At 42.0% G+C, this 27,493-nt stretch overlaps 3 protein-coding genes across 6 annotated transcripts; all 3 read right to left on the bottom strand.

Moving 5' to 3' along the window:
• Positions 1–187: 187 nt before the first annotated feature.
• Positions 188–14,718, bottom strand: LOC306979595 (msx2-interacting protein). 4 transcript variants are annotated; one of them, XM_079578611.1, is made up of 15 exons: positions 14,467–14,718; positions 13,211–13,525; positions 10,773–11,249; positions 10,530–10,687; positions 10,196–10,396; positions 9,959–10,110; positions 9,742–9,867; positions 9,534–9,647; positions 9,340–9,453; positions 9,146–9,246; positions 1,957–9,049; positions 1,809–1,871; positions 1,529–1,723; positions 1,299–1,457; positions 188–1,219 (listed from the first exon to the last, which is right to left on the bottom strand). In XM_079578611.1, the coding sequence occupies exons 1-15, from the start codon at positions 14,550–14,552 to the stop codon at positions 1,088–1,090; spliced, it is 9,486 nt and encodes a 3,161-aa protein (XP_079434737.1). In that variant the 5' UTR covers positions 14,553–14,718; the 3' UTR covers positions 188–1,087. The 4 variants fall into 4 exon arrangements, with proteins under 4 accessions (XP_079434737.1, XP_079434736.1, XP_079434738.1 ...); XM_079578610.1 differs by having other exon boundaries at positions 189–1,219; positions 10,773–11,252; XM_079578612.1 differs by lacking the exon at positions 14,467–14,718 and having other exon boundaries at positions 189–1,219; positions 10,773–11,252; positions 11,823–13,354.
• A 3,414-nt stretch (positions 14,719–18,132) lies between these two features.
• Positions 18,133–21,247, bottom strand: fblim1 (filamin binding LIM protein 1). The gene is made up of 8 exons (XM_079578622.1): positions 21,183–21,247; positions 20,459–20,828; positions 20,048–20,193; positions 19,638–19,731; positions 19,381–19,550; positions 19,054–19,232; positions 18,584–18,704; positions 18,133–18,510 (listed from the first exon to the last, which is right to left on the bottom strand). Exons 2-8 carry the CDS (start codon positions 20,787–20,789, stop codon positions 18,394–18,396), a joined length of 1,158 nt encoding a protein of 385 aa, XP_079434748.1. The 5' UTR covers positions 20,790–20,828; positions 21,183–21,247; the 3' UTR covers positions 18,133–18,393.
• A 1,849-nt stretch (positions 21,248–23,096) lies between these two features.
• Positions 23,097–27,083, bottom strand: tmem82 (transmembrane protein 82; the record flags this gene model as incomplete). Its single annotated transcript, XM_079578646.1, has 6 exons — positions 23,097–23,237; positions 23,325–23,509; positions 25,097–25,514; positions 25,746–25,929; positions 26,016–26,088; positions 27,014–27,083. The coding sequence occupies 6 exons, from the start codon at positions 27,081–27,083 to the stop codon at positions 23,097–23,099; spliced, it is 1,071 nt and encodes a 356-aa protein (XP_079434772.1).
• Positions 27,084–27,493: the final 410 nt, after the last annotated feature.

Below are 27,493 nucleotides of genomic sequence, written 5' to 3'. Positions count from 1 at the left end.
AACAGTCCTCTTCAAACCCTGGTGCTCCTCAGACATCGGAATTTTATTTTAGACTTTTTATTGGTGTTAGACATCTCAGTGTATACCTATCAGAGAAAATGTTTATGCTTCAGTTTATGTCTGTAAAGAAGCAACCTTCAGTTGTGTCAATTCCCTGTTTATTCCCATGGAAAATTTCACACGTAGAAAATTCCCTAAACTGTCACATAACATATAGATTTGACACATCAAATTAAATAAAATCCTTCTAAAATAAATAAGATTCTGTCTTCATTTAAACAAGTTTCTGAATTTTTATTTCAGTTACAAAATATGAAGTGCCATCAGCAGACTCCACTGGAGAGTGTGCTAACCTTCTTGTGTTACAATATTTACACCCAAAAATCATCAATATCCATCTACATTTCACACTGTTCTGGTTTGCTCCAGAGTTCAAGTTTGTCAAACTGTCCACTGCCACAGTTTAAATATTTAAAATATTTACATGTCCAGTACTCAAAAAAACTCCCAAATATGACGAAAAATGTTGAATGAAAGGCAAGTGTCAGTAGTGAGACATGATGCTGAGCTGGTGAAGATAACAAGCTGTCAATATGGTCCAGGGTGGTTTTAGGCAAAACCTAAATTTAAATAAAACAAGTATGGGTGATACGTATGTACATAATCATTTAAAAATCATGTTTTGAAATGTCCTTTCCAACACAATAACAGCTTATCTGATCTTCCATTTAAAAGAAAATTGTTTGATAATCATAAAAGGGAATATTGAAAAGGCCACCCAGAAGTCTTCAATCATCCTGATTTTTTTTCTTCAGAGTATCTCCAAACATTAAAAAAAAATCCAATAAATAGACGTACAGCAGAGTCATGGTCAAATAAGACTGATTCTGGTTCGGTCCATCCCTGAGTTCATTGAGGGGGACAAAATTACCAGACAGGAGTGACACGTGAAGAGGGACTGATGATGAAAAGGCAGACTTGTTGGTAGGAAATGTCCTGCAACAAAAAATAATGTGGTATTCCTCTGGTGTCCTGAGGCTCATCGGTGAGAATGCCCATTTCCGGGACAGTTCCCAGAAAGGGAAGGTTACACAGAGGTGATGACAATCATGAGGTGTGGTGAAATGGAGGAGATCCTGTTCAGAAGATCAGGGGCTAGCTGCGATAGGTGGCTTTCCGAAAACTCACATGGAGGGAAAATCTGTAGGACATAAGCAGGCTACGAAGGAAAACAAAATAAAATTAACATACAATAAATGGAAGAATTCCAGTCAGTATGGTGGAACAAGTCATCTCACCTGATTAGAGCCTGGGTTAGGAATATTAATAATACCAGCAGCCAGTTTTGACTGCAAGTAGTTGATGAATGCGGCCTTTAAGGCTTGGGTCTGGCTAAGGACATCCTCTTGATCTCGTCCACACGGTAGAGCCAGAAGAAGACAGAAATCAGTATCCCCCTTCAGAGAAAAACAACGTTAGAGTTAAATAAAATATACGGTTTTGCAAATGAAAACACACTCACACATACCGTCATCCTTCTGGCCACACTCTCTAGTTGTGATGCCTCGAGTCTCATTCTCTGGACGATCCGGAGCAGAGCGCCTCCTTCTTGCAATGGCAGTGAGCGATGGGCCAAAGCCTTGTTTCCACAGACAAAATGCAACTGGACTGCTGCTGTGTCGTTTTTCAAAGCTAGAAGGCCTTGCCACACAATTGGGTATTTCTGTTTCAATGCATAAACGGAATTCATTAAGAACAACCTCTCAACAAAGGGCTGAACTATATAAATAAGTATAAATGTGTCTTACATTGAGTAACTGTACCATGGGCTGGGAAATCTTACTCTCAGGTTTTGCCTGGAGCTCAGTCCCCTGCAAAGCAAATAAAGTGTCAAAATACTGCATACAACATGATGCTACCAGCTTTAATTTAAATGATCCATGTACTTGTACTCACCATCATGGTTGGCGGGACATGTGGCTGCGGGAGTCCAACAGGGGGTGCCTCTGGCATAGGTGGGGGCAAGCCTCTGGGGTTGGGATACAGGCCAGGGTATTCCGGGAAGTTGCTACTGGAGCCTGGCATCATTGGAACTCTCTGTGGAGATCCTATGGTTGATGCTGACTGTCTGATTGCCATCATGCCATCTTTTAGAAGAGGGGAGAGTGGTCTCTTAGCTTCAAGTTGCTTTGTGAGCTCCTTTTCAGAGACGCCTTTTGACAAAAGATGCGCTTGTCTTGGGGACATGGACAGAGGTAAAGTAGAGGGTGTTGAGGATGGGGGGATGGGCTCCTGAAGAAGTGCAGTATGGGGGTCAGAGACAGGACGCTCTCCCTGTTGATGCATAAGGAGGCGCATGTCTCTTTGCCCCATGTACTGTTCAACAGCACTACGCATTGGCGCCCGAGGGTCAGGTTGCATGGACTCTGGTTTTAGTGATGTGCCGGACTGTCGAGGCGCCACCTGGTGGAAGCGCCTGGCTTCTTCCTGCTCAGCCTCGTGGCTCCTTAAAGCGCCAGAGTTCACCTTTAAAACTTTGTCTCTGCTCACAGTCTGAGGTGAAGTGGGCCGAGGCTGCATTGCTGCAGACCAAGGGGAAGCAAGAGGGTCTCCATGCATCCCATAACTCATGACAGAGAGTGGGGGAGTGTTCACTCTTACATCTCCCTGGACAAGATGTCCCACTGGAATCGGCTGGTTCACTCGATGAGGGGACATGCGTCCCAAAGCACCCGGGTGAGTGGGCATGATAACTGATTGCTCTGGATGATGTACTCCAGTCATAAATGGTTGCATGGAGGTAAGGTTAGTTGGTAACATGACTGGGATGCCCTTTGGTGAAGAAGAACCAATGGGCGAGGACACCTTAGCAAATGGACCAGATTTTCGTGGGGATCGAGGCTCCTGTTTTACCCCCGGAAGGTGTGGTGGAGCTCTGTCAGACCCTGTTACAAAGCTTACATGGTTTCCAGGGGGAGATGGCAAGTGAGGGCTTATAGCAGGACTGATGGCAGATGTCCAGGATGGTTTCAATGCATCTGAACTATGAGGGTCAGCACTGTCCATTTTCTTTGAATGCTTCATTGATAAGTAATCTTGATGGTAACCCATTACTTGCTGATTCCCTACTCCTTGTGGAAGGCGCTTGACTACACCCTGAGGTCCGGACTGGTATGCAGCCTCCATCTTTTCCATATTTGAGACTTCATGCTTCATTGATTGTGACTTCCCAGGATGCCCATGATCTGCTTGAGGGGGACCCTTTGGGAGTCCAGACTGTGGGTGACCATAAATGTCCTGCTTCATCTGAGGCATTGATACGAGTTGCTGAGATTCCATATCCCCCGCTGTTGCTTGAGGGATCTGACTTATCTTTGCACTAATCCGCTGCCGTCCCTCCAGCTTCTGCATAGAGTGGCTCAACAGAACCACACCTTCAGATGTATTAACTCGAAGACCAGGACAGGACCCGGAAGTCGGAGCAGGACTGTCAATAATGAAGCGGGCACTGACCACATCATCCCCGGACTGGCCGTGGTATGGACCAGAATCTTCTTTGCTTTGTCTATAAACTGGTTTGGGCAAAGTCATGTCCAAACATGGATTTACAGCATTAGTCATTTTGTCTTCATGCTCAGGAGGGTTGCAGACCCGGCTGATGACAGAGGTTGCAGTGGATGCAATGACTGAGATTACCGTCTTTGTTTCTGTGGATGGTAACGATGCTGGTGGTCGAACAATGGGAGGAACTGGATGAGCTGGAACTGGATGCACTGTCAATCTGTTTTCAGGAAGAGGCGACTTATTTGGCATAGTGGTGAGTGGATGGCTGTCAGCCGAGTTTTGTTCTCTCAGGGAAACTGGTGTTGTGGGAGTCAAATTGCTAACCAAGGGCATATGTTTGGGTTGCATCAAAATCTTTCTGAGGTCACTATGTGTAGGTTCAGCTTCCATTTTCTCAGCTTCATGGGGTAGCGAGGAATCCTTTGTCTGTATTGAAATGGCAGGCAAAGAGGAGACACTTGAATCCTTAGGCTGGAGCCAATCTGGTGAAGGAACCGACAGTCTGTGAGCTTGAGGTGGTCTAATATTAGTCCGACCTGCATATGTTGGGGAGGTTGCAACAGATTCTGATGAAACCTGCTGAGGTTTAGAGCGAACTGGACTTCTGGGCTGAGGATACACATGTTTAAGAGGGGGATCAAGATCTTCCGATGGTGTCTCCAATTCTACTTTCACATCCAATGATTTGACCACTGTAGGCTCAGGTATTGGAGTCCATGAAGTAGGGGTAATGACAGCTGCAATTGCAGGTGAAGTTTTTTCCGAAATTACCTTCACAGTGGGGGCAGGGCTTTCTGCTGTTGAAGATAACTCCTCTTTTGTGCCTTCTTCCTTAAAATCTTTTCGTGTCTGCTTTTGCCCCTTAGGGCGTTTAGGTGTCTTTGGTCTTCCCTTGGTGCCCTTTTTGGGTGTAGAGGGATGGTAAATTTCCTCTTGTGTATTAGATGAGTCTGCTTCAGCGTCCTCCTCTTTTGCAGATTGAACATTGTCTTGGACTTCGGGTTCTGAGCCTCCTTCGGCACTTACTGGAGTTGGTTGTGACAATGGTGTGTCCTCACCTGTAATTGAATCAATAGCTGCCATAAGTTCAGTCTCATTTGCTGGTATAGGTTTTTCTTCTTCTGGATCAGGGTCACCTTTAATTTCTGAGGGCGTTAGCACTTTTGGAAAAGTCGGTTCTGTAAGTTTGGCAATGTTCTCAACAGCTTGCTCCAATTCCTGTATTTTAGCCGCTTCAAGAGGTTCTTTTTTATCCGTTTCTACATTTTCTTTTTCTTCACTTGAGGAGACAACCTTTACAGAGCTGGCTGCCTTTGCAACTTCATCTGCAGATCTAACCTTTTTTGAAGAGTCCTCTTGACTTGCAAGTTCATCTTCTCCCAACTGAAGTAGATCTTTCACCTCTGTGACGTTGAGTCTAATCTTTAGATTCTTGAGAACAGGGGATTTGGGAACATTTGGCAATTTAGTTTTTCCTCTGCCAGACCTCTCTTTGTCTGTGCTGTGTTTTTCCTCACTGGGTTCCACCTCTTTGTCATTAGGTTTGCTGTCATACATTTGCTCAGTTGGAGATTCCTTCAATGCCTCCTTTTGCTCTTTGTCTTTCTCCTCTTTCTTGTAGTAAGATTTTGTTTGATCTTTACTTGATTTTAATGAATCTTGTGCAGCATCTTCACCTGCAATGTCCATTTCTTGATCATCAGCCATTTCAGCCTTTTCCCCTTTCCTTCCTGAACCATATCCAGACAACATGGATTTGGTGCCATGGGGGGAGTGTCGGCCCTTGGACACTCTTTGAGTTTGTTCACCACTTTCTGATTCATTGGAGTCTGTGTCTTTTGTCTCTGCTTTTGGTTTTTCAGCCTTTACAGATGTATTTTCATCATTTAGTTTCGGTTTTTTGGGAGGTCGTCCTCTTTTACCTCCAGGTGGAGGTGCCGGGGCAGGCTGCTCTTGTTCCAAAGGATGCTGCACAGTTTCTTTGTCTGTACCTCGTTTTCGGCCTGCTCGAGGCAACTCTGGTACGTCTTTGCCAGAACGAATTGGTGCCTCATCTTCAACTGGCGTGGCATAAACAGATTTGACTTTTCTACGACTCCTCCTTCCCACAGGGCCGTCAGGATCTGAGCCATGAACAGGCGATTTGGCTGTGGACTTTGCTTCACCTCTTGGAGAAGACCCACGCTTTGTCTTTTCTTTATCAATTCTCTCACTTTTGCGTGTGGCTTGTTTATCTGAGCTAGACGGTGACACAACTGGACAAGAATCAACCGGGGCTGGAGGTGGCACACATTTTTTACTTTTAATTTCTTTTTGCTTATTTTCCTTCTGAGGCAATACTAACTCATCATGCATTTCATTTTGTAATGGCATCTGTTCTGCAATTACCTGAAGTTTCTCTTCTTCAGGCTCCACATCAGCTTTGTTTGGAGACTGGATGTCCATTTCACTTTCCTGTTTTGGGCTTGCTACAATGAAAATTTTGGCTTCTGGCACTTCAGGTACTACTTCTGGCTTGATCTCAGCAGCAACAATGATTTCAACTTGAGAAGTACAATATTTTGTGTCACTGTCCTCAGACTTTATATGTTCATTTATTTGTGACCGCCCCTCACCTGGTGAAAGAGGAGGCTTTTCTAGAGGGAATTTCTGTTCGGGAGCAGGTTCAGATTGAGGAGATACCTCTGGTAGTATATGATGCAATTCATTCACTTTAGTTTCTTCCTTTAACTCTTCCTTCACTGAACACTCACACTGCTCTAGTGTGGAAATTGTTGGCTGAGTCCTAACTTCTACTTGAGAAATGGTCTTGACTTCAGGATGTGGGGCAGCTGCTGGTGAGAGCTGGGGTTCGGGAGCAGGCTCTTCAACAGGACTGATGGGTTTCACTTCAGGTTCTTTAACAGATTCTGTCACTTGTGGTGATGGCGATTCTGGTGGTGCTTGTGGCTCGTTACTTGTTGCAGCTTGCACCTTATTTTCCTCAGTAGATGCAGGTTCTACTTTTGATTCCAGTTGGGTTTTGTTTTTCTGCTGCTGTTTTGTAAGCTCCAAAAAGCGGCTGTGAAAGAGTATGACAGGCCCCGTGTCAGCTTCACTGTCCATCCCATCTTGTTGACCAGGTAGACTTGGATTGTTATCAGGCTCCTCATGCTTGCGTTCCAGGTGCTGAAGTCGTCTTGAGTCCAGCTCAAAGACGGCACTGTGAAAAAAGCGAGAAGCAAATAGCTCCTTTCGTTCTTGTTCCTCTGATTTAGGCTCTTCCTTTCGGTCATCAAGTTTGTCTTCAGATCCACTTCTGGTCTTGTACCTCCTGTACCAAGAAAGGGGCTTTATTGGTTTGGGAGCAGACTCCACTTTAACAGTATCTTTTCTGTCCCGGAAACTTGCCAAGTGGGGATCATAATCCAAAAATGACCAATTGTCCTCTCTGGATAAAGATTTGGCACGCTCCAGCAGAGCTTTTGTATCAGGAGTGATGGTCCGGTCGTGTGCAAAAGAGTAAAATTTATTCTTTTCAAGTTGAGCCAGCTTGGGGTCTAAAAACCTTTCACCACGCAGCCTTTCTGAAAAATTCATAGATGTGGAAGGGACAGGAGAATGCGTTTTGCCTTCTCTGTCTTCTTCTGAGTCAGATCTAACCTCTCCTGGCTCCAAGTCGTGCCAAACACCATATTCCAGTCGCTTGCGATTATGAAAGCCTTTACTTCTTGAAAAATTTGGATCTGGCAGAAAGTCTTGTTTAACTCTGTTCTCCCATCTCTTTTGCTGCTCTTCTTCCACACTAAGAATTGGAGTAGTGGGTTTCATTTGATTATCATGAGTCTTTTTTAGACGTTCCATCTCAGACATTTTGTCATCATTTCTGCTAATCTCTTTCCTTGAAGGACTCACAAAGTTATTTTCTATATGATGCAAATGCCCAGGAGACAATCCACTATTCCAATCAGGATCTTCAGTTTTATGCCTAAAGCTCCTGTACACACGCTCACGTTTGACCCCTGTTTCGGTGTCGAACTGGTCTAACCGTTTAAATTTGTGAGAAGGGAAATTGTCTGTAACGTCTTCTGGCGGTTTACCGACTTCATGCACAAGACTGCGGTCCTCCATCTCATCACTTTTACTTTCGCGAGGACTTTCTGGTTTCTCCAGTTTGTCTGATTCACGTTGCTGCTGTAACCTTCGATTTTGCTCCATTTGCTTTCGGTAACTTTGAGAAAGGTCAATGTCAACATGGTCATCCTTGCTTTTAGCACTTTTGTCAATATCAGATGATGGCCCACTAAATTTAACTGGTCCATGCAGTTCTTCTCTTATATTTGCTAGTTCCAGGCTGCCATCATGAGAAAACCTGCGAGACAATGTGTGCCGTTTTGAGTCTTGCAAGTCAGAAGACAGATCGGTCTTCTCTTTATGCCCCTTATGATCCTCCTGGCCATCTTTTTGAGTTTTATCAGTTTTGGGTCTTGAATCTCTTCGTTGTGAATCTTTATGGGTCTCCATCTCTTTTTGATATGCGGCACTCGCAGCTACGTCAGTAGCTTCCTCTTCTTCAACCTTGCTCTTCTTTGGACGCATGATCTTTCCGCTGGGTTCAGCAAAGCGTCTCTTTCTTGCAGCTAAACGCTCAGATTCCACATTTGAGTCTTTACCATCACTTCCCACTTCAGATTTAAGTTGCTTTTTAAGTCTTGTTTTTCCATCAATTTCTAAATGATCTTCTTTGCTAACTTCTGTAGGTTCATTTTTACCAGCTTCATGATTTTCAACATCTCCTTTGTACTTCTGCCTCTCATGGCCATCTTGATCCGAGCCCTTGCTACGGCCAGGCCCTCCTTCAAAACCTTGTTCAATATCTACTTCAGGTATTTGAGAAGCCGGTGACAGTGTCTTGGCTTTCCTTGGTTTTACCTTTTCGCTTTTGTCCGTTTTATCCTTCCTTTTGGTCCGTTTTGTTTTCTCACCACTTGACACACGATCAGTTGGGGCAGTCTTTTCAGTCTTGTCATTTTTGGACCCAGGATCAAGGGCTTTATCAGGTTTGTCAAAATGAGGAGGAGACATCGAGCTCACACTTCCACTTCTCTCGGAGGACTGGCTGTACACGCGTCGCTCTGCATCTCTGGGAGCACGATCACGCTCAGATGGTGAAGGTGATACTGTGGGAGTTATAGGCCGTCGTGGATGAGAGGGGCTCCATCTGGTACGGTCTGCCTCAAAGCGTTCTCGCTCTCTTTCACGCTCCCTTTGAATATATGTATATTTACGAATGTCCTGTTCAAATGGATCTCTGAAATCTCTATACTCTCTAGGGTCTTCATGGTATCGTGGGTCAAAGTGATCACCCTGGTAATGTTCCAGTTCAGGAAAACGCTCTCTCCTTGCAGCGTACTCTCTCCTGGCTTCTTCTGGATAAAGACCAGGGGTACGTAGATTTTCATAATAAGCTCTTTCTGGAAATTCATATTGGGGTCTACGCTCCTCTCTGTAAAGCAAGAAAAAAATATACACTTAATATCAAGTGCTTTATAGATATCATTTATAATCTACAGTGCACACGCTGATCATTCAAACAATTTACCTTCTTTCAAGTTGTAGATCATAAAACTCCCTAATGTCCTGACCAGATGTCTGCATTGAGCGATAAAAGGCAAGTTGACTCTCTTGGCTTGCAAAATCCACCTACAAAAATGCAAATACAAGACATTACTAAGAATAATATGCCAAACAACAATAATATACAAGTTCAATCATCACATTTGCCAACCCAAGTACCTTTATTTTGTTGCCCCCAAGTTTCCAACCTTTGGTCTCCCGTACAGCTGCCTGAGCAAAGTCTGTGTTGTTATACAAGATGAGTGCCATTCCCTTTAATCGGTCAAGCACAACCTAAGAAAGCCACAATAAATTAAACAAGAGCAACAAAAAGACCACACATTATACAATAACATACAATACACGTAGTGCACCTTGACTACATGTCCATAGCGGCAAAAATGCCTTGTGAGGTATTGCTCTGTTATGTTAGATGCCAAACCATCAAGCCAAACACATGTAGTGGGCATGCTTTTGCCAAAACCAAGCTGAAAAGGAAAAACATAAAGCATCAAATTTAGAGGATTTAGAACACCACTGATTTAAATTGTAGTAAAAAATGTTTACTATCTATATGTATACCTTTAATCGATTGCTTCCCAGATATTCTCCATCCATCTTCTTAATAGCTTTGCAAACACTTGCAATATCAGAATATTGCACAAAGGCATACTGTGGGACACCATTTACTTTCTTTATGTCAATATCCTGCAAAATAAAATTAATTGAAAAGTTAAATATATAGAAGAGAGGGACTAGACATACTACTAGACTAGCATAAAACATAAAACTAACATACCACAATTTCCCCAAAACGTTGAAAAACATCAAGAAGTTGTTGGTAACTTGTGGTTTTTTCAAGGTTTCCTATAAACAACGTCCTTGTGGCTTTTGGATGAAACTCATCAATGCGGCCATCTAAAGGTCTAAATTCATTCTCACTCTCTGTTTCTGGTGAAAGAATTATTAGGCATTATTATTTTACAGACATTGATAAAAAGTTTATTGCTTATAGCAAAAAATGGTCAGCACATACCAGGTCCATTCCAGGCAGTGACTTCAATAAGCATGCCAAAGAAAAGTTTCCCCTTTGAGACATTGAGGGCTTTCTCTTGATCTTCTTGCTGTCTAAAGAAAACCAAACCATAGCGCTCCTCAGACGCTCCATGTATCTGCACAGAGGTCACTTTACCGTGCTTCTTAAATTCATGGAAAAGCCCATCTTTTAGACTGGTATCTGCAAATAAAAATCGTGTTATTGACAAGGCTCTGAAATTATACATAAAAATGCATCTTTTTGTATATATTAAAAAAAAAGCAAGAGTAATTAATTTATCATCAGTTAAAGTAGTTCAAGTGTGTAAACTTGCCTGTTGACCTGACAGGCAAATTCTGAACTTTTATGCCAAAGCTCCTGCGTGGCTCATCTGTGTCAAGAATGACCGAAGCTGGAGGAGCAGGAGCATGTGTAGCTGATGACTGAACTGAACGAGCCCGAGACCCATCACTTGAGCTACTATTTGATTCACTAAAATGGAAACAGAAACTTAAAATTGTTGACTTATTTCATATATTTGCATTTAACAATTTAAATAAAATGCAATTCATCCAACCTGCCACTTCCTGTGCTGCTACTACTGCTAACAGAGTCTGAACTTGAAGATCTACTTTGTGTCCGAGATCTTGGGCCTCTTCCAGGAGACAAGGGAGCTCTTTTAGGGGAATGAGAAGATTTAGGCGTTTGTCCCGTGGTCCGTTGAGGAGAAGGGTGCCTTGACTGTGAGGAATGAGAAGATCTACTTCGCCGATGATGATACGTCCTGTCAACACGTCGCCCTCTGTCATCTCTGTAGAGATCACGACGTGAGGCAGTAGTCAATGTAAAGGGGTCTCTAAGTCTAGCCTCAAAATGTGGGTCAGACGCTTCAAAAGTCCCACTGATAGCACTGCTCCCAGAGCCAGCAGCAGCAAACATAGAGCGATCACGGTAATAGTCCGCATTGTAGTGCCGCTGCCGATCAAAAGTGCTGCTGCTGCGTTCATGATGTCCATATTGGCTGTGATCATAAGCGCGATCTCTACTTTCTGAGCTGCTGTAGGAAAAAAAACAAAGCAGAGAAGATCATAGTTAATTAGAAAGTATGTTAGTCAAATTATTCACCGCTGTTCATTCCAAGTACGTTTTTGTTGTTTTTGCTCAAGTTAGTTTTAAGATTACTTTAGGTCTCAGATACTCAACTTGACAATAAAAGAACTGCTCTGGAGTGGACATCGGGTTGATAAAATATGTTTAGTGAGAATACATAACGTCTTATTCTAAGTCCATTTCGGTTTAACATGCCATGAAAAAGATGCTGAAAACATGACTACATCCAGTCTTCTTTGGGCTAGAAACTCCCCCAATCACACAGGCTAAAATACACAAGTTGTGTTATACAAATACATCACCGAAAACATCAATGTGAATGCTGTATTTAGGTGAAATGAGTCAAAACTATCTGATGAACTAAGAAATGTGTTTATCTCTATAAACGAAAGGCTTATAGCACAAACATTATTTTTTTAAATGATGCACATTTTCTATTTCATCTAAGGACTAAAGACTAAACACAGCTTGATAGACGTTTATAGAATAGAAAGGCAGAGGGCAGAGCAATACCAACCTTTTAGAAAGGAGTTACTGAAACTATTCCAAATAAAATCTAGGTGGTCAAAATGTGACAGCCCTTAAGAAAAACCGAAGGGGAAAAAGTTCAATTGATTTAATTTGTCAAAATTTCTTGAGTCATATGGCACGTTATCTCCAACTCAGGCCAGCAAACAGTAGAGGTAGAATCCAATTAGGCTACTTAGGGAAAAAGGGCACAAAAAGTATAGAACTGATGGATTTCAGGGGATTTGGTCTCTAAAAAAAATGTTCATAGATTTATATAAATAAAAAATAACACGGCCGATGACTTGACTTGGATAACTTGGTTGACCCAGAATGGAAAATACATCCAACTTGACCAGTTCAGCTTTGGTTTTCTCAAAAATTAGAAAAATGAAAAAGTATTCCAGTAGTTGCTATAGTCTTGACAGTATAATATGGCAGATTATCATAAAATGTTACAAAAATAAAATCCGAGTCAGTGCTTTAGAATTAATCCATTAATCCTTTAATTAGGGCTGCAGGTCATAATTTCTCTGCAGATTTCCTTCATGTGTTCCTTATATATTTCCTGAGTCTCGTCTACTTGGTGCAGCTACATCCTCCTTATACTTGTTCAGTTTAGTAATCCACATGGCTGAGGGCTACAGCTATCCACACTAGCATCTGTGACAGTACATCCAACATGTGGCAATATAATGAATACATCCAGGAGGGTACATCCAAACATTGGTCTTCAGGTCTTCATGGTCGTCAGGCCAAAACATCACGCAACTCTTGTTTCTGTTCTTGACTCTGAAGCTCAGTTCTTCTGGAAACCGTATCTACAGCAACTCCAGCCTGAGACGAGCAGAGCAGGATGTGCTGATCAGCTGTCGCAGCTGGTGTCAGCCTCTCCACAGAGTTTAAATCCAGACTGGGTCATATCCACTGATTCAAAAATGTTAAAAGTACTTCCACATGAGATCTTTGTTATAACAGAACAAAAAATGGGTTAAAAAAAAAAAAAAAAAAAACCTTTTCTGTGAAAAAGTGGCATCAAAAATTGGAATTTTACTTCCGTTTTGAGTAATTCCATGTTTAAAAAAAAAATGAAATCAAAGTGGTACAGGTAGATTCCATTTTTGGCAAAAATGCATAGAATCCAAATTCCCCAAGGTATATATTCCCACAATGTAGGCTCCAAAACTCACCAGTATATTCCTCAGAGATACAACATCCAGATTATAGATACCTCATGAAATGATAATGTGTAGTTAATTACATAGATCCCATGGGCAAGGTGAGTCAGCAATGATGAAAAGTGGAATAATTCCTATATTACTTTTGAAACAACCCAGATTTAAACATATCTGATACTTAAATTCCCCAGTCTTTAAAGGGGAGACCAGGTCCACTTACCCATCTATTCTCCGTTCATAACGCCCCTCTCTGGTGTGAAGGGACACTGGTGGCCCAAACACAGGACCCACTGTCCCCCTAGAGAATCCTGTAACATCTCGACTGCTTGAAGGTGAGCCATCTTCCAGACCCCGTACAGCACTGGGTACCGAGCCAGGTTCATTGTAGTCTGTCCGAAGGTCCCTGTCTCCCATCTTATTGACAGCATTGTGAGCCTTCTGGGCACTTTTGATATCCACAAAATCCACAAAGGCTGCAACACCCCCCTCTGATCCCCGCTTTCGCAGGACTTTAACACTTTCCACACGTCCATACCTGTAGGTGCATTACAATATACACAAAAAGAAAAGATTACCAAACAGCATATCAACAAAATGTTTATAATTATTGTTATCAACCTCCTTAAACTGTGGTAAAAAGTAACTAATGTTTCAGATACAACTCATGTGGATAATTGCTGCATGAAAATAAGTGAAATACACGTTGTTTTAATTGCTTGTGCAAAGTCTATGCACAATTCAGCTATTTGTTGTTTGACGACGAGTCAAGTCTCATGTGGCCTTTGAGTTACGTCTAAGTGATGACCACATATAACATTACACTGCTATAAATGACCTCCGTGAACACGAGACGGCACGTTTACGATTTAAGCTATTTTAATGTTTAACTTCAGAAATATAGGTACATGCTTAACAATGGAAAAAAGCACGAGAATTCTGCGAAGTGAACACTACTTATCAAAAAGTGACCGTAACCGATGTCAAGCAGCAGACGAACTTGCGTGAAGTAAACAGGACAATATTATTTTAATCTGTGCTTGTCCCTTTAGCAACAACGAATTGCGTGTATTTTTGTTTTAGTGCATCTTATGAGCAGAATAAGAAAATCAACTTTGCGTAATTTTCATCTGCAACTGTTAGTGCCCCTTTGGCTTGTACTGATCATGACACCGTCTTGACTTCCCACAAAATGGTTGGTTCGTTAGGTGGTAGCTTGGCTGCTAATACTAGCTCACCATCTCTTCCTAGTTGCAACGAGTGGGGAACATTTGTTCAGTTATTCTATTAAAAAACGCACATAAAAGAAGTAATTTAAAACATTGCATCACAGTTCAACACCACTAGGACTTGAAATCGCGCTGATTTTAATGTCGAAATGATGATGCTAGCTTGTTAGCTTAGCCACTTCCACGGCTACTGGAACTGCACCTAGCGCGCGCTGGGTAACGAACGCAGGACTTCTCTTGCGTAACATACCGTTTAAAATGCTCCACGATCTTCTCTTCTCGGACGTGTTCGGGTAAATTGCCCACCCATAGGTGTCTGGTTTCCCGAACCATCATGTGTTATGGTTTCCCCCTTCCTACACATATGATCTCGTTCGTTTTAATCCCTGCTGCCGCCGGTGGAGGTCCGCCTGAACAAAATGAACGCTGTGGGCCTGCTTGTTTGCTGTCGATTAGCTTTAGCTGCTGCGTCCTCCGTCAGAGTGCGTGAGCGCGCACCCACGCTGCTCCCGATGATTTGGGGGGCGCGCCGCGCGCTCCCGAGGTGATAGTGCAAAGAGACATTAGCGTGAACCTGGCCCCCCATCATACTCAAACTTAAATAAAAAATATGTCAATCGTTGTGCTGCAAAAATCTTCGTTTGTGCTGTTATCGTTTTTGAGATATTAATGATTGTTTTATTGGTCAGATCTGAGGTCACCCTGCTCGTTATAAAGCTCCAAAACGGGTACAAAAGGTGTCTCCCGCTTCCTCTACATCTGTGCTGTTTTGTGCTGTAAAGATTTCTGTTTGGTCTGGTTCAGTTTTTTGAAATATTACAAACTTTAGAGCCTGGAGGCGTCTATGCAGGTGCTCCACTGAGCAGTAGCTAAGAGCACAACACATCTTGGCCAGACACTCTTGAATTTTTTTTTTTTAAATCTTAATGAGTTTTGTCCTGGATAAATAAAGGATAAATAAAGAAAACACACACACTGCATGCAAAGAATGTTCATCAATATCTCAAAAACAATAAAACTATTGTTTTTAATGGGGGCACGGTAGCACAGCAGTTAGCGCTCTTGCTTCTCAGCAAGAAGGTCCCGGGTTTGATTTCCTCTGGGTATTTCCCCTACCACTAAAAACATGTACAGTAGGCCAGGCTGAATGATGTGTGTGCGTGAGTGAATGATGGTAGTCAGAGGGACTGTTGGCGCAGATGTTTGCAGCTTCTGTCTGTCTGCAGCGGGAACCATATGCCTACATACACTTTTTAAAGAGACACATTTGCATTTTTTTTTTTTCACTGACGTTTTTTTTTTTAGGTCACTTAGAATTTTAAAACATATTTGTATTTGCTAAATACCAGAGGAATGAGAGATAGAATTTTCTACCTGGTTTTATATTATCTTTTACCAAACCAAAAGTTTACATTTCATTAATATTTGGTAGCATATGTTCTGGATTTCCTTCCCCAAGCTTCTCACAATAGTTGGCAGGAATGTTGGTCCATTCCTCCAAACAGAACTGGTGTAAATTAGCCAAATTTTCTAGGCCACGTTGCGTGCACATGCCTTTTCAGCTCTGCTCATACATTTTCAATTGGATTGAGATCAGGACATTGTGATGGTCACCTCAAAACATTGACCTTGTTATCCTTAAGCCACTTTGTAACCAGTATTGGCCATATGCTTTGGGTCATTGTCCATTTGGAAGACCCATCTGTGCCCAAGCTTTAACTTCCTGGCTGATGTCTTGAGACGTTGCTCCAGTATTTCCACATATTGTTCTTTCTTCATGATGTCATCTATTTTGTGAAGTGCACCAGTCCCTCCCGCAGCAAAACAACCCCACAGCATGATGCTGCCATCCCCATATTTCACAGTTGGGATGGTGTTCTTAGGCTTGCAAGATTTCCCCTTTTTCCTCCAAATGTGACGATGGTCATTATGGCCCCAAAATTCTTTTTTTCCCCCGTCAGACCACAGGATATGTCTCAAAAAATTAAAGTCTTTACCCTTTTTTGTTTTCATACTCCAAACTGGCTTTTTGATGTTTCTTTTGGAGTAAGAACTTCTTCCTGGCAGAGTTCCCTCTCAGTCCATGTCGATACAGGACTTGTTTCAGTCTGGATAATGACACACTCTTACCAGGTTCAGCATCTTTACTAGGTCTTTTGCATTTGTTCTTGATATTCACATTTCAGACACAGCACGTTTATCTCTGAGACACAGAACCCTCCTTCTTTGTGATCTGTATGATGACTGGTCATTTCCATCATTGTTTGAGCCAATGTTCCTGCGATACCTTCAAGTATCTTGAAATTGCACCCAAGGATGAACCAGACTTGTGCTTCCAAGGTCATGACATCGTCACCTCCCTTAAAGGCAATCCCCCTTTAGTTTAAGGGGAAAATATGTTAACTCTCAAACTTCTGAAGTATTGTCTTTAGCACAGCACTATAAGTAGTAGAGCCTTATCCCACGCCCCCTGTTCAGAGAGGGCTTCTCCACTTTAACATAGATGGCCTCCTTTACGCCCCTCTCAAACCACCTCTCCTTCCTGTCCAGTATATGGACATCCTGGTCTTGAAAGCTGTGCTGATGTTTCTGCTGATGTAAAAACATTGCAGAGTCCTGTCCAGAGGACCTCGGGCGTCGATGTTGATACATGCACTTGTGTATAGGCTGCTTGGTCTCCCCTATGTACAAGTCTCTACACTCCTCACTGAACTGGACTGCATACACAACATTTCTGCGGAGGCGTTTTGGAGTGCTGTCTTTAGAATTAACCAACCGCTGTCGGAGCGTGGACATAGGCTTAAAATATACAGGGATTCGATGCTTCGAGAGGACCCTTTTAAAGTTTTCTGACACCCCGGAAACATATGGGATAACCATTTTATTGTCCGGTTTCTGTTTCCTATCCTTAGTTTTGAGTTGTTGACTTTTGGTTTTGGTGAAGGCCCATGGGTAACCACAGCGTTTCAAATATGTTCCTTTAGTCTCCCTTCGGCTTGTGTGGGGATCGCGTCTGCTTGTTGTTGTAATGTGCAAATTACCCCCAGTTTTTGTTCTAAGGGGTGGTGGGAATCAAACATCAGATACTGATCTGTGGGGGGGGGGGGGGGGGGGGGTGCTAAGGCACAATTTGTCTACTACTTATAGTGCAGTGCTAAAGACAATACCTCAGAAGTTTGAGAGTTACCATCTTTTCCCCCTTAGACTAAAGAGGGATTGTAAAGGGAGGTTTACCATCTAATCTGGCAACACAGACTGACACATGTGGCTTATTGGGTCATCACCTACAGCTGTGTATATAAGTGTCTCAAAGACCTAACTGATGATGACTGTTGGATGACTGTTGGAACGTCTTAGTTGATACAACAACAAATTGAAAAAAAAAAAAGTCTAGTTGATATATTTAATTTTTGAAGCATTTATGTTACCTGGATGGAAAAAAAAAAAAAAAAAAAAATTCTAATTGACCTAAAAATTAAAAAAAATAAAGTTAATTCTGGCTTCATGTCAGACAGTGAGAAAAAAATGCAAATGTGTCTTTTTATAAAGTGTATGTAAACATCTGGTTCCCACTGCACGTAGCTTACCACCACCGAGTATGGAGTGAATGTAAAATTGTCTCATGTAAAGCGCTTTGTGACCATGTCTGTGAAAGGCGCTATACAAATAAAGGTCTTCTTCTTGTTTTGGCCCAAAATAGCACAAACGTAGCACAACGATGTACATAGTTTTCTATATAGATTTGGGTGTAATGGGGGGACAGCTTCACTCAGCTGTAAGTGCATTACCCCAGTTGTCACCTGAAACAAGGTGAATTTTTTGATATATTTTTAACATAAATATTAGTATATTGTCATTTTGTTGACTGAGTAATAGCAGATTTATATCAATTTTAACTTTATTTTAACACTTTAAACCTCAGATTATTGTTATAGCATGATGTATTTTCTCCAAAGTTGTATCAAGTTTATTCAATTTAGTTCTGGCACTTACTGGTTGCTCAAAGTGGCAATTCTGTGTGATTTTACATCTTGAAGCATCACACTATATATGCACTGTTGAAGAATATGTCTAATATTGGTGTATATTACTTAATATTGATAATCAGGAACAGATTTATATATATACAGCTGTTTTAATAGAATGTCCAGGGCTCCTTCTCTGTCACTGTGGCCCTTTACTGTTCGTGCTGCGCAGAGACCAGAGAGAGATGGCAGGGTTTACACAGAAGCTTCCCGTCCAGAGGATAGCAGCCACGCTCACTGGGTTCAGGAGTCAGGTGAGTAAAACACGTCTGAAAGAATTTAACAGTTGCAGTTTTTTGTTTTTGTTTTTTGTAATTTGCACAGCTTGTGTGTCTCCTTTACCTCACACCTGTAGCAGTCCTCATGGTACGAGTGTCCCAGGCATTCAACTGTGAAGCTGTCAGTGCCATCTTCTTTTGGAATGATCAGCTGGCTACATGCGTTACACTTTGGAGCATATTTCCTTCGCAAACGGTGTAAGATTCACAAAATGCACATAATTACATTCATGTTTTTAATAGTCCATAGCAGTGGTTCTCAATCGGCGTAGCTTAAGGGCCCACCTTAAGCCTATCAAGCTGTGACCCAACTAAAAATATATTTGTGCGGCCCTTTTTTAATAATTTAATATTAAAACACAGTATGCATTCACAGTCTCATTGATTGAAGAGTTGATCATGACTCAGACCATTAAAACAGTTGAGTTAACAGTCAACCCATTCAAAATAGTCCTGCGACTCACTTTCGGGTCCCAACGCACCAGTTGAGAACCACTGGACTTTAATACAATAGAAGTGGTGTGCTTTCTATACCTATAGTAGTCTGGCAGGCAGTAAACCTCCCCAACTTCTCCTTGTGCAAACCGCTGTTCTCCAATCTGCTGTTTACATGTCGTACATGTAAAGCATTCGGGATGATATGCCCTTTCAAGCGCACGCATCACTTGATATTTGATAACCTCTCCACATGCCCAGCAGAGCTCCAGACTTGCCTGAGACGAGCAGGAAATTATTAGTCTTGTTAGTGCACGCTGAATGATGCTTTGCTCTAAAATTGTCCACAATTGTGTGTGCTATTTCATCATGCAGTAACATTGCCATTGTTCCCTTTTGCCTTGTAGTTTTCATAACATCCTGTACCTGGTAGCAATCTTCACACAGAGGGATTCCCGCTTTGTTGTAGTATTGCTTAGATGCAAGCGGGATGTGACATGATCTGCACTGGAAGCAGGCCTCATGGTAAGTCCTGTTCAAAGCCTCTATGGCAGGTTCGCTTAGATTTACATACTTTCGACAGAAGCCACACACATCTGTAAACAACAATTTAACATCACCAAAGGCTGTAATAACCTGTGCATTGTCAAACCTGGGTGGTACAAAAATATAGGCCATTTTACCTTTACTGGCTTCGCTTGTGTCTGGATTTGTTTTGGGGATCTGTTCCTCTGTCAAGTTTTTATTTAACCCACTAGATGGTGTGCTTGTTTTCACCTGGAAACAGAAATAAAGTGTCTCGTAAGATAAGAATTTTGAAGAACCAAAACAGTAATCCACCAGCATTCGGGTAGTTCGCTACTGACTTGAGTAAAAATGTACTATCGACTGTGGCTGATACAGTTGTGTTATTGTTTCCATTACGCTTAATTCTCATGCCTACTGTTTCCTGTGCTCAAGTAGAGAAACATATCTAGCTATTCTGGCCTTTGCTTTTCAATTCAGAACAATCAATACACAAAGACAGACAAAAACAAACAATACGACTCCATGGGTCGGAGATTGGGGTGTGGCTTGTAAGTGGTCTGCATACCTCTCTGCTGTAAAACGGCTGCTGGACTGAGGTCAAAGGGTACTCTGGGGTCTCCGGGGCTGGGGGTGGGGGTAGAAAGGGCATTTCTTCAAAGGGGGCTGTTCCCATGGATGGTAGTAAAGGCAATGGAGGACAGGGGAGGGTATCTGCTTGGGGAGATGCACAAAGTGATTGTATTTATTCATTTATTTTTCCTTAATTTAACAAGGAAAGGGGAATCTTGAATTGAAATTTGACAGTACACATAAATTGCAACGTGCCACCAAGAAAGAAGCATCACTGAAATTGACCAGAGTTTGCACAATAGCTAAATTTCATCCATTGTCCTTTGACAGGTAAAAACATTCAATTGTGCATTTCGTACACAAGGCAACTCTATGCGCCTTAGACTTTTCCATTTGTTTACTGTACCTGCTGGTGGTATGCTCTCGCAAGGTTTTGCTGGAGTTGATCCAGGCTGAACTCTAGAAGGGGCTGAAGCTTTTATAGACAAACCCGCTGGACTTTCATCTTTGCTTTTTGCTCTGACTCCATTTGTTGAAACGCTGCCTTTCTTTTGCACTGCTGTAGGTATTGTGTTGGCAGGACTGATCCGGACTGCCGTTTGCTGGTTGTCTCTGACTGGGGAGCTGTGAGCTTGGAGGGTGGGCTGCTGCTGCTGGGTCACTGTCCCTCGATGCGGAGGTGCCAGAGTGATGAAGACTGAAGACACCATCTTTTTGGGGGGGACTGCAGTGGCCATGACTGAGGCTACACCAGCACGTCAGGAAAGGCGAGTAAACTGGAAGAAAACACATCAAAGTACACATTTGAGTTCAACCCACTGCATTGACTTGCCTTGTGTATAAATTGTGCTCTATATAATATTAATAATAATCAAATTTAAAACAAAGCAGTGATGTATAAAATGAACATTTTCATAGTAAAAAAAAATACAAATCACTGCATCTGGTTAAGAATTAAAGTTAATTGGGTTGAATAGATGGTTGTGTAAAAAATGTTTTCATGTCATTCAAATAAGCTAACCCACTTTCACTTTATAAACCTACAGTATATGGCCAGTCTTACAACTTCGCATTATCACTTTGAAAGCACTAAGAATCCTTCTCTATCTAAAGTCCTTCCTAGTACATACCTTTTTAAAGTCAGTCAGTGTCTTCTTTCCTTTCTTTCCTTTCTTTCACTTCTGGTCTGTTTCTGTAATCTACCTCCTGTTCAGTCTTGACTGGGATAAGATTTTACTCCAGTGAGAGAGGACGACTCAGCTCAAAGCCACTCCTTTTCCTCGTGTCCCTCCCTCTACGCTCCTCTCTTGTCCATCGACCACTCCTCCTTCTCTGGCTGGATGACAATACCACCTCCTTTCCACCCGTAAAAGGTGAACAGTTAATCTCGGGCAAAGTGCAATAAAAAACATGACACATTCATCAGCTATGAAAAGTTGGCAGGCCTAAACACACACACACACAGCGAGGCATGCAGGCACAAAGGCGCAAATGCAAACAAAGCCGTCAAGAGATGTGCCCTCTTGCGAAAGGATAGAGGAAAGCATATTGTGGAGCACAGTAGATCAAAACTAGATCACAAAACCCAGACATTTGACGCCCTGTGTTAAGTCCTCTCCAGCTCACGTCCCTGTAATTGCAAGCAAAGCATAACATGAATTTTCCTGGCTTTTTGAATAAGTTTCCAGATTTCTTGTGTTCTGCCTGATTGTCTGTCACTTGTATTTCCATATCTTCCTGAAAGTGTCTGCCTTCTTTTTTTTTCTCCTTTTCCTTCATTCCTTACTCCCTTCCCCCACATCATCGTATCACTTGAACCTTGAGTCACTATCAAACTACTATAGTGGTTTAGTTGTGTCTACACTGTGTAAGTTTCTCTTGGTTAGCTCTGTGTTGGATTTCAGCGATACAGTGAAATGAATCAGGCCCATTGTGCAATAGGAGCTGTTGGTATCAAGAAGGGGGTACCATGAGTGATGGCTGCTGAGCGCTATGAAAAAGCTGCATAGTTTTTTGTACAAGGGGGAGCGATATCAGTCCTGCCGATCAGCAAATATTGAGGTTGCATAATGGAGTCAAACCTTGTAAGGCCTGAAGCTTTAATGGCTGGGTTTTTACAGGCATTGTAAAGTATGTGCGGGTACGAAAGTGCAAAAGTCCTGATTGTGGGAGAAAGGGTTAAGAGGAGACTGATGGGGGCCGGTGTTGTTCCAGTTCTGTGCAAAGGAATGCTGCAGTGATGTCATGGCTGCAGGAGGGAGCATGCTTCGTGATGACACAATCCTCCGACCCCCCTCGCCCCGCCCCCTAAGCACCCAGAAACCTCATAAAACTCTCTGAACTTCACTCAGTTCCCCCGCATGCCGCTCCCCCTCCTTCATCTGATCACTTTCCACAGGACAGACTACAGCACATCGGATAGAGCCACATGATGGGAGTTTCACATCGGCAGCTGGAAAGGAAATGGACTTGGGGAGAGGAAATCCAGGCCAAGTCGCAGGAAGAAAGTCCCCCAGAAAATGTTCACATCAGAGCTGAGTAGGGGTTTCAACCTCATTGGTCCAAATTTTGGGGTTACCCACTTTTATTGCTAATATGCTGGTGTACCTAATGAGCGCTATGTTTCATGCATTAAAGACTTTCCCATCATTTTGAGTTATCTAGGAAACTGTAAGTAACTCAATGGTTTACAGTGGCTCATCCAGATACATGAAACAGTCCACAACATTACACTATTTTTGTTACTAAATCCTTTTTCATTATAATTTAAAGTGCATGAAATAATAATCTTCATGACACATCCCAAAACGCGAAATAGAAAGAAATGAATAAGTTACATATTTATTGTTAAGTTAATGCACTCTCATTTTAAAACACTTCATTACAGATAAAATGACACGCAAGGTGAATGTGTTTCATGTGTAAACCCTGTAACCAATGATCACGGTGTACTCTGCACAAAGTAGCCATATTTTAGAAATGTCACATCTGCCCTTTACATGTCCACACAATCATAGATAATATAGTGTATCTGTCAATGAAGTTCATGTATCAAAATCCTGTCTTCTTGAAGAGGTCGATGTTGAAAATTGTCTGTCACTTGTTGAGATTTTGAATTTCCTCGTGGGATTAGATTTGGAGCTGTTGCCATATTTGGACATTAGATAGCTGGTTTCTTCTTGCGTCTTAAACAACAAAAACTCATCGTTATGCTTTATTTTTTGATTTTTGTAGCTTTGGATGAAATTGTAAATCAAATTGTCGCCACATACCGTTTGCACGACCTCGAGTATGTCTTGAGAGGGGAGTAAACAAACTGCTTCCCCCAAAAATGCGATGAGGACATGGAGAACATCTGTCCAGTCTCCTACAGTTAACATCAGGACGAAGAGGGCTCCGAGCCGCACCACGACAGAATGGATCAGGGCCTCAGTTGCGGTTTGCTGATTCTGTCCATCTGCAAAGAAAAACATACAATATCAACACAACAATCGAATGCCTGCTGTAAATTTGTTGACTGTTAAAGTGTATATGACACATTAGACACAATTTTTGCAATAACATAGTTAATACGATTATATTTAAAATTTTGCTAAAGATTGTACCCAGCTTTCTTTAGTTTGGCCATTTCTGTGATGTTTATAGTTTTAGATACAAGAAGTTAAACAATTTTAAACTGTTGCCGTGCCGACCATGTTAAGTCAATGGGACATGAGTCAAACTGCTATGGAATGTTACCTTCCTCTATATTTCTATGGTCACTTCCTGTCAGCAGCTGAAAAATTCAAATAAAGATATCTTTTCTGCCCAACATTTCCTCATTGAATTGTTGCTTCACTAAAAGAAAAAATATTATTATTTACCGACAGATGCTATTCATCTAAATAGGTCATGTTTTCAAAAGCTTTAAAACCTGTCATATGCACAATCTTTGCTGCATCTTCTCTTCAATTGTATCAGAAACATTAAAAAGGAGCGTTGTTATTTTTGTGTGTAGAGGCAGGGGCGGATCTAGAAACAATATCATGGGGTGGCAAGCAGTGTCAGGGATCATTTCTGGGGTGGTAATGTCGAATGTTTATATCGGGGGTACGCAAGTTTTGCTTGATCATAAGGCAATTTTTCTGTTTAGATGCAGGCTTTAACTTTTGTAAAAAAAACAACAACTAATAATAATAACAAACAAACAAACAGAAAATCATCAACTCGGGAGCCACAGGAGCTGCACCTGGCTCCTTATTTAGCTATGAAATTGTTATAATTCTTTGTCCGGTCAAAAAAAATACTAACTGAGAGTGAGCCCCGGGGTGGCAGCTGGGGTGGCAAGACCTTTACTTGGGGTAGCAGCTGCCACCCCTCTAGATCCGCCCCTGCGTAGAGGGTAGTTGCACCATCAACAGCACCCAAGAGTGTCCTCGTCGCTCCTAAAATGAACCTTCTGCTCTGGCACTTCAACTTTTCCATCACGATGACTTACACTTGCATTGTGTTTCACGATATACCCAGGCTGTCGCGATAATTACTATATCGACTTATCGTTCAATAAAAGCTGATAAACGATACAGTTTTGGGCTCAATCTTTATCGTTTGTACATTTATTAGCATTTCCCCCCATTCTGTCTTTGTAAAAGATTTTTCACTGAAGCAAATTGAGTTACATTATATTTCATGTTTACTGCAGCTTGTGTGGTATTTTAGGATATTATGATGCACTTTTAGAGCAAAGGTTTACTGTCATTTTTATGCCTGAGAGTTGACAGTATTGAGTATCATTAGAGTCAATAACATTGTTTATCTCGATACTTTCCTGCTTCAATATATCGAACTTCATATTTGTTATCGTGACAGGCCTAGATAAACCCGATGGTTGATTGGCAATTTGGCTTCCAATCTCGTCATCGGCCTTTCCGACCACTGCCAGTCACTCAGTCAGTCACCACCTCAAACTTAGGCAAGGTGTGTGAAGTGTCTTGCCCAAGGACACAACAACAGTATAAACAGAACTCAGTACAAGCAGCTGCTTTACTACTAACTCGTATTTTACCTTGAATATAGACCACCAGCAGTGTGTAACAGAGTGTGAGGGGAGTCCAGAGCTTCAGGGCATCCTTCTGGGACAGGAAGTTTTCAAACACAGTGGCAGTGGAGACCGCAGCAGCCAGAGCAAAGGCCAGGATGACCACTCTCTGGAGTGTGGCCAGTATGCCGTGTCCTGAGGTCTGGAGGGTGATGCACTTCCCACAGTAACGCTCCTTGCTGTGCAGAGGATACAGCTTGGCCACATGTCTCCACAAACCGAGGCAGTAGCTTGCCAATGCCCAACTCAGAGCTGCTGCCAAAACCAAGCCTAAGGTGCTGTGTGGCGCCCCCTGGTGGATGTAGACTAGAGTGCAAGTGAGACCGCAACCCAGGGAGAACTGACACTGGACCAAGAGCAGATCCAGCTTTGCATCATGAGACTCCTGTAAGTGCAATTGCAAAAGTGTCAAGGCTGACAATATGCAGTGGGTCTGGGAAGTTTTCATACCCTTATTATTATTCCTTTGTTCATTGTTATCATATATTTTAGGAGTTTTACCAATAGAAAATAAGCTGATTTAGTGTCTTTAGACTGTTTCCTAATAGAGTTAAAAATGTAGAATGCTCTCAACCCACTATACTGTGTTTGTTTTCATCGTATCTCGTATACTTACTGTTGAGGCCCAAGCCGTCAGTGCTCTCAGTATGAACTCCAACAGGATCAGAGAGGAAACCCTGGACCCGACCACAGCCAAGAGCAGAGCCAGAGCCCAGAACTGAAGAGACGATTTCCACTGCCCTCCAAGACCACTGGCAAGTAATGATGACGACTTATTACGGCTTTCAGAGTCATTCTCACTGTGGGAAATGTATGAAGGTGTTAGTCAATTTCACAATTACGATGACTATGCTATTCATCATTTCTGTAAAGGATTGTGACATACCCACACATCTCCCTGAAGTGATAGACTCTTATTAAGCTGCATAGTACAGATACTCCACATGCTCCAACAAAGCCTACAAACACACACAATGACACTGGGTTACAAAACAATACTGTTGTGAGGTGTCCACAAGATCGAACTGATGCAGAACATTATTGCAATGCAGAATCTGAAAATGGCATCTTTTTTTTCTTTATCAGGCCAGGTTTTTTGTACCAAAATATATGCGCAACTGCAAATGATGTTGCAACCAAACCCTAATCTCCTCCTAATCTTGGACAGACAGGCACCAGGATGGAAGACATTAAAAAGATAATATCCTTTGGCTAAAAGATTCGGTCGATTGAGCGAAACCAATGTGATTTTTGGATTCAGCACATCAAAATGGTCCTAAATCAACCCACAGGACTTAGATGCCAAATTCGTTGGAAACCAGCATAATAGATACCCCGAACTTTACCCTGACCCTCCTATAACCCAGGGGACCCCTCACTGAACTTAAAAAAAACACCAAGGACCTCTGAGCACTTTCAACCAATGTGGTGTTACAATGATTTCAGGTGTTTGCAACCGTGCTAATTGTTCCATTATTTTCACCTTAAAATACCGTCTAATGAAAAACAGACATGGCCTTGTGTTTCATTTCAGTCATGCAGGTTTGAGTACTTTTATGAGTCATGTCCAAACATCTTCAACAGATTCATTCGGATCGTTACAGTGTTCAAAATGCAAGTCGTGGCAAATCATCTCATACCAATGCCTGAAAGCTGTTGTGTTTAGTTTTACTCAAACCTTAATTCGTGCCCCCTTTGGGCCAGCAGAGAATGCGTGATTTTGCATGCTCAGAAATAAGTGTTGAATTAAAGCACAAAAAAGTGATAGGATTTTGAATACAGCTTCATCAAAGTGTCACATAATATGACGCACACTTAGTTTTCTCTTTCCCTTTGAGCACTCCATTATGTCCACAGCGTGTTGAAAATGCAAGACAAACATACCTTGTAATAAGCAGTCGACTGGTTTTGACTCTAGCATGGGTCCAAATATCCACGTGAAAAGGAAAAACATGATTCCTCACAAGATGGACAATCAAAAACAGCTAACTAACTCCCACTTCAGGTTGAAAACTTCACCGATCAATGAATACGAAACATAACTGAGCCCAACCTTTGTTATCCTGTAGCCTCTGTGTCCCTCCTGTAGAGGATCAAACTCCAAAGGTCAACATAGATTCATGTGTCTGTTCTCCACTGCAACACACTCAAAACTGATTAACTTCAGGCTAATCAAGATACAATCACAGCAGTTTGAAAAATGCTCATCCCAATAACCGATCAATAATGCTACCACTGACCTCATAGAGAGAACTTTGTAATGTGATTGAATAAAACAGTGGATGATGACGGTTTTTAAGCTTCTTGACATACTGACAGTACTCTATAACTTGAGTGACGGAGAATTTAGTGGTGACAAAATCT

The sequence above is a fragment of the Gobius niger genome (genome assembly GCF_951799975.1).
Source record: "Gobius niger genome assembly, chromosome: 20".
Lineage (NCBI taxonomy): Eukaryota > Metazoa > Chordata > Actinopteri > Gobiiformes > Gobiidae > Gobius > Gobius niger.
The sequence above is the reverse complement of the archived record's forward strand: the minus strand, read 5'-3'. Positions and strand labels throughout refer to the sequence as shown.

Coding starts and splice junctions, on each gene's coding strand:
- LOC306979595 (XM_079578610.1), bottom strand. CDS start 14,552: ATGATGGTTCGGGAAACCAGACACCTATGGGTGGGCAATTTACCCGAA. Junction 13,526..14,466: donor ATCGTGGAGCATTTTAAACG/GTATGTTACGCA, acceptor ATGCACCTACAG/GTATGGACGTGTGGAAAGTG. Junction 1,872..1,956: donor ATGTCCCGCCAACCATGATG/GTGAGTACAAGT, acceptor TTTGCTTTGCAG/GGGACTGAGCTCCAGGCAAA.
- fblim1 (XM_079578622.1), bottom strand. CDS start 20,789: ATGGCCACTGCAGTCCCCCCCAAAAAGATGGTGTCTTCAGTCTTCATC. Junction 20,194..20,458: donor CGAGAGCATACCACCAGCAG/GTACAGTAAACA, acceptor CTCCCCAAGCAG/ATACCCTCCCCTGTCCTCCA. Junction 19,233..19,380: donor TGTGTGAAGATTGCTACCAG/GTACAGGATGTT, acceptor TGCTCGTCTCAG/GCAAGTCTGGAGCTCTGCTG.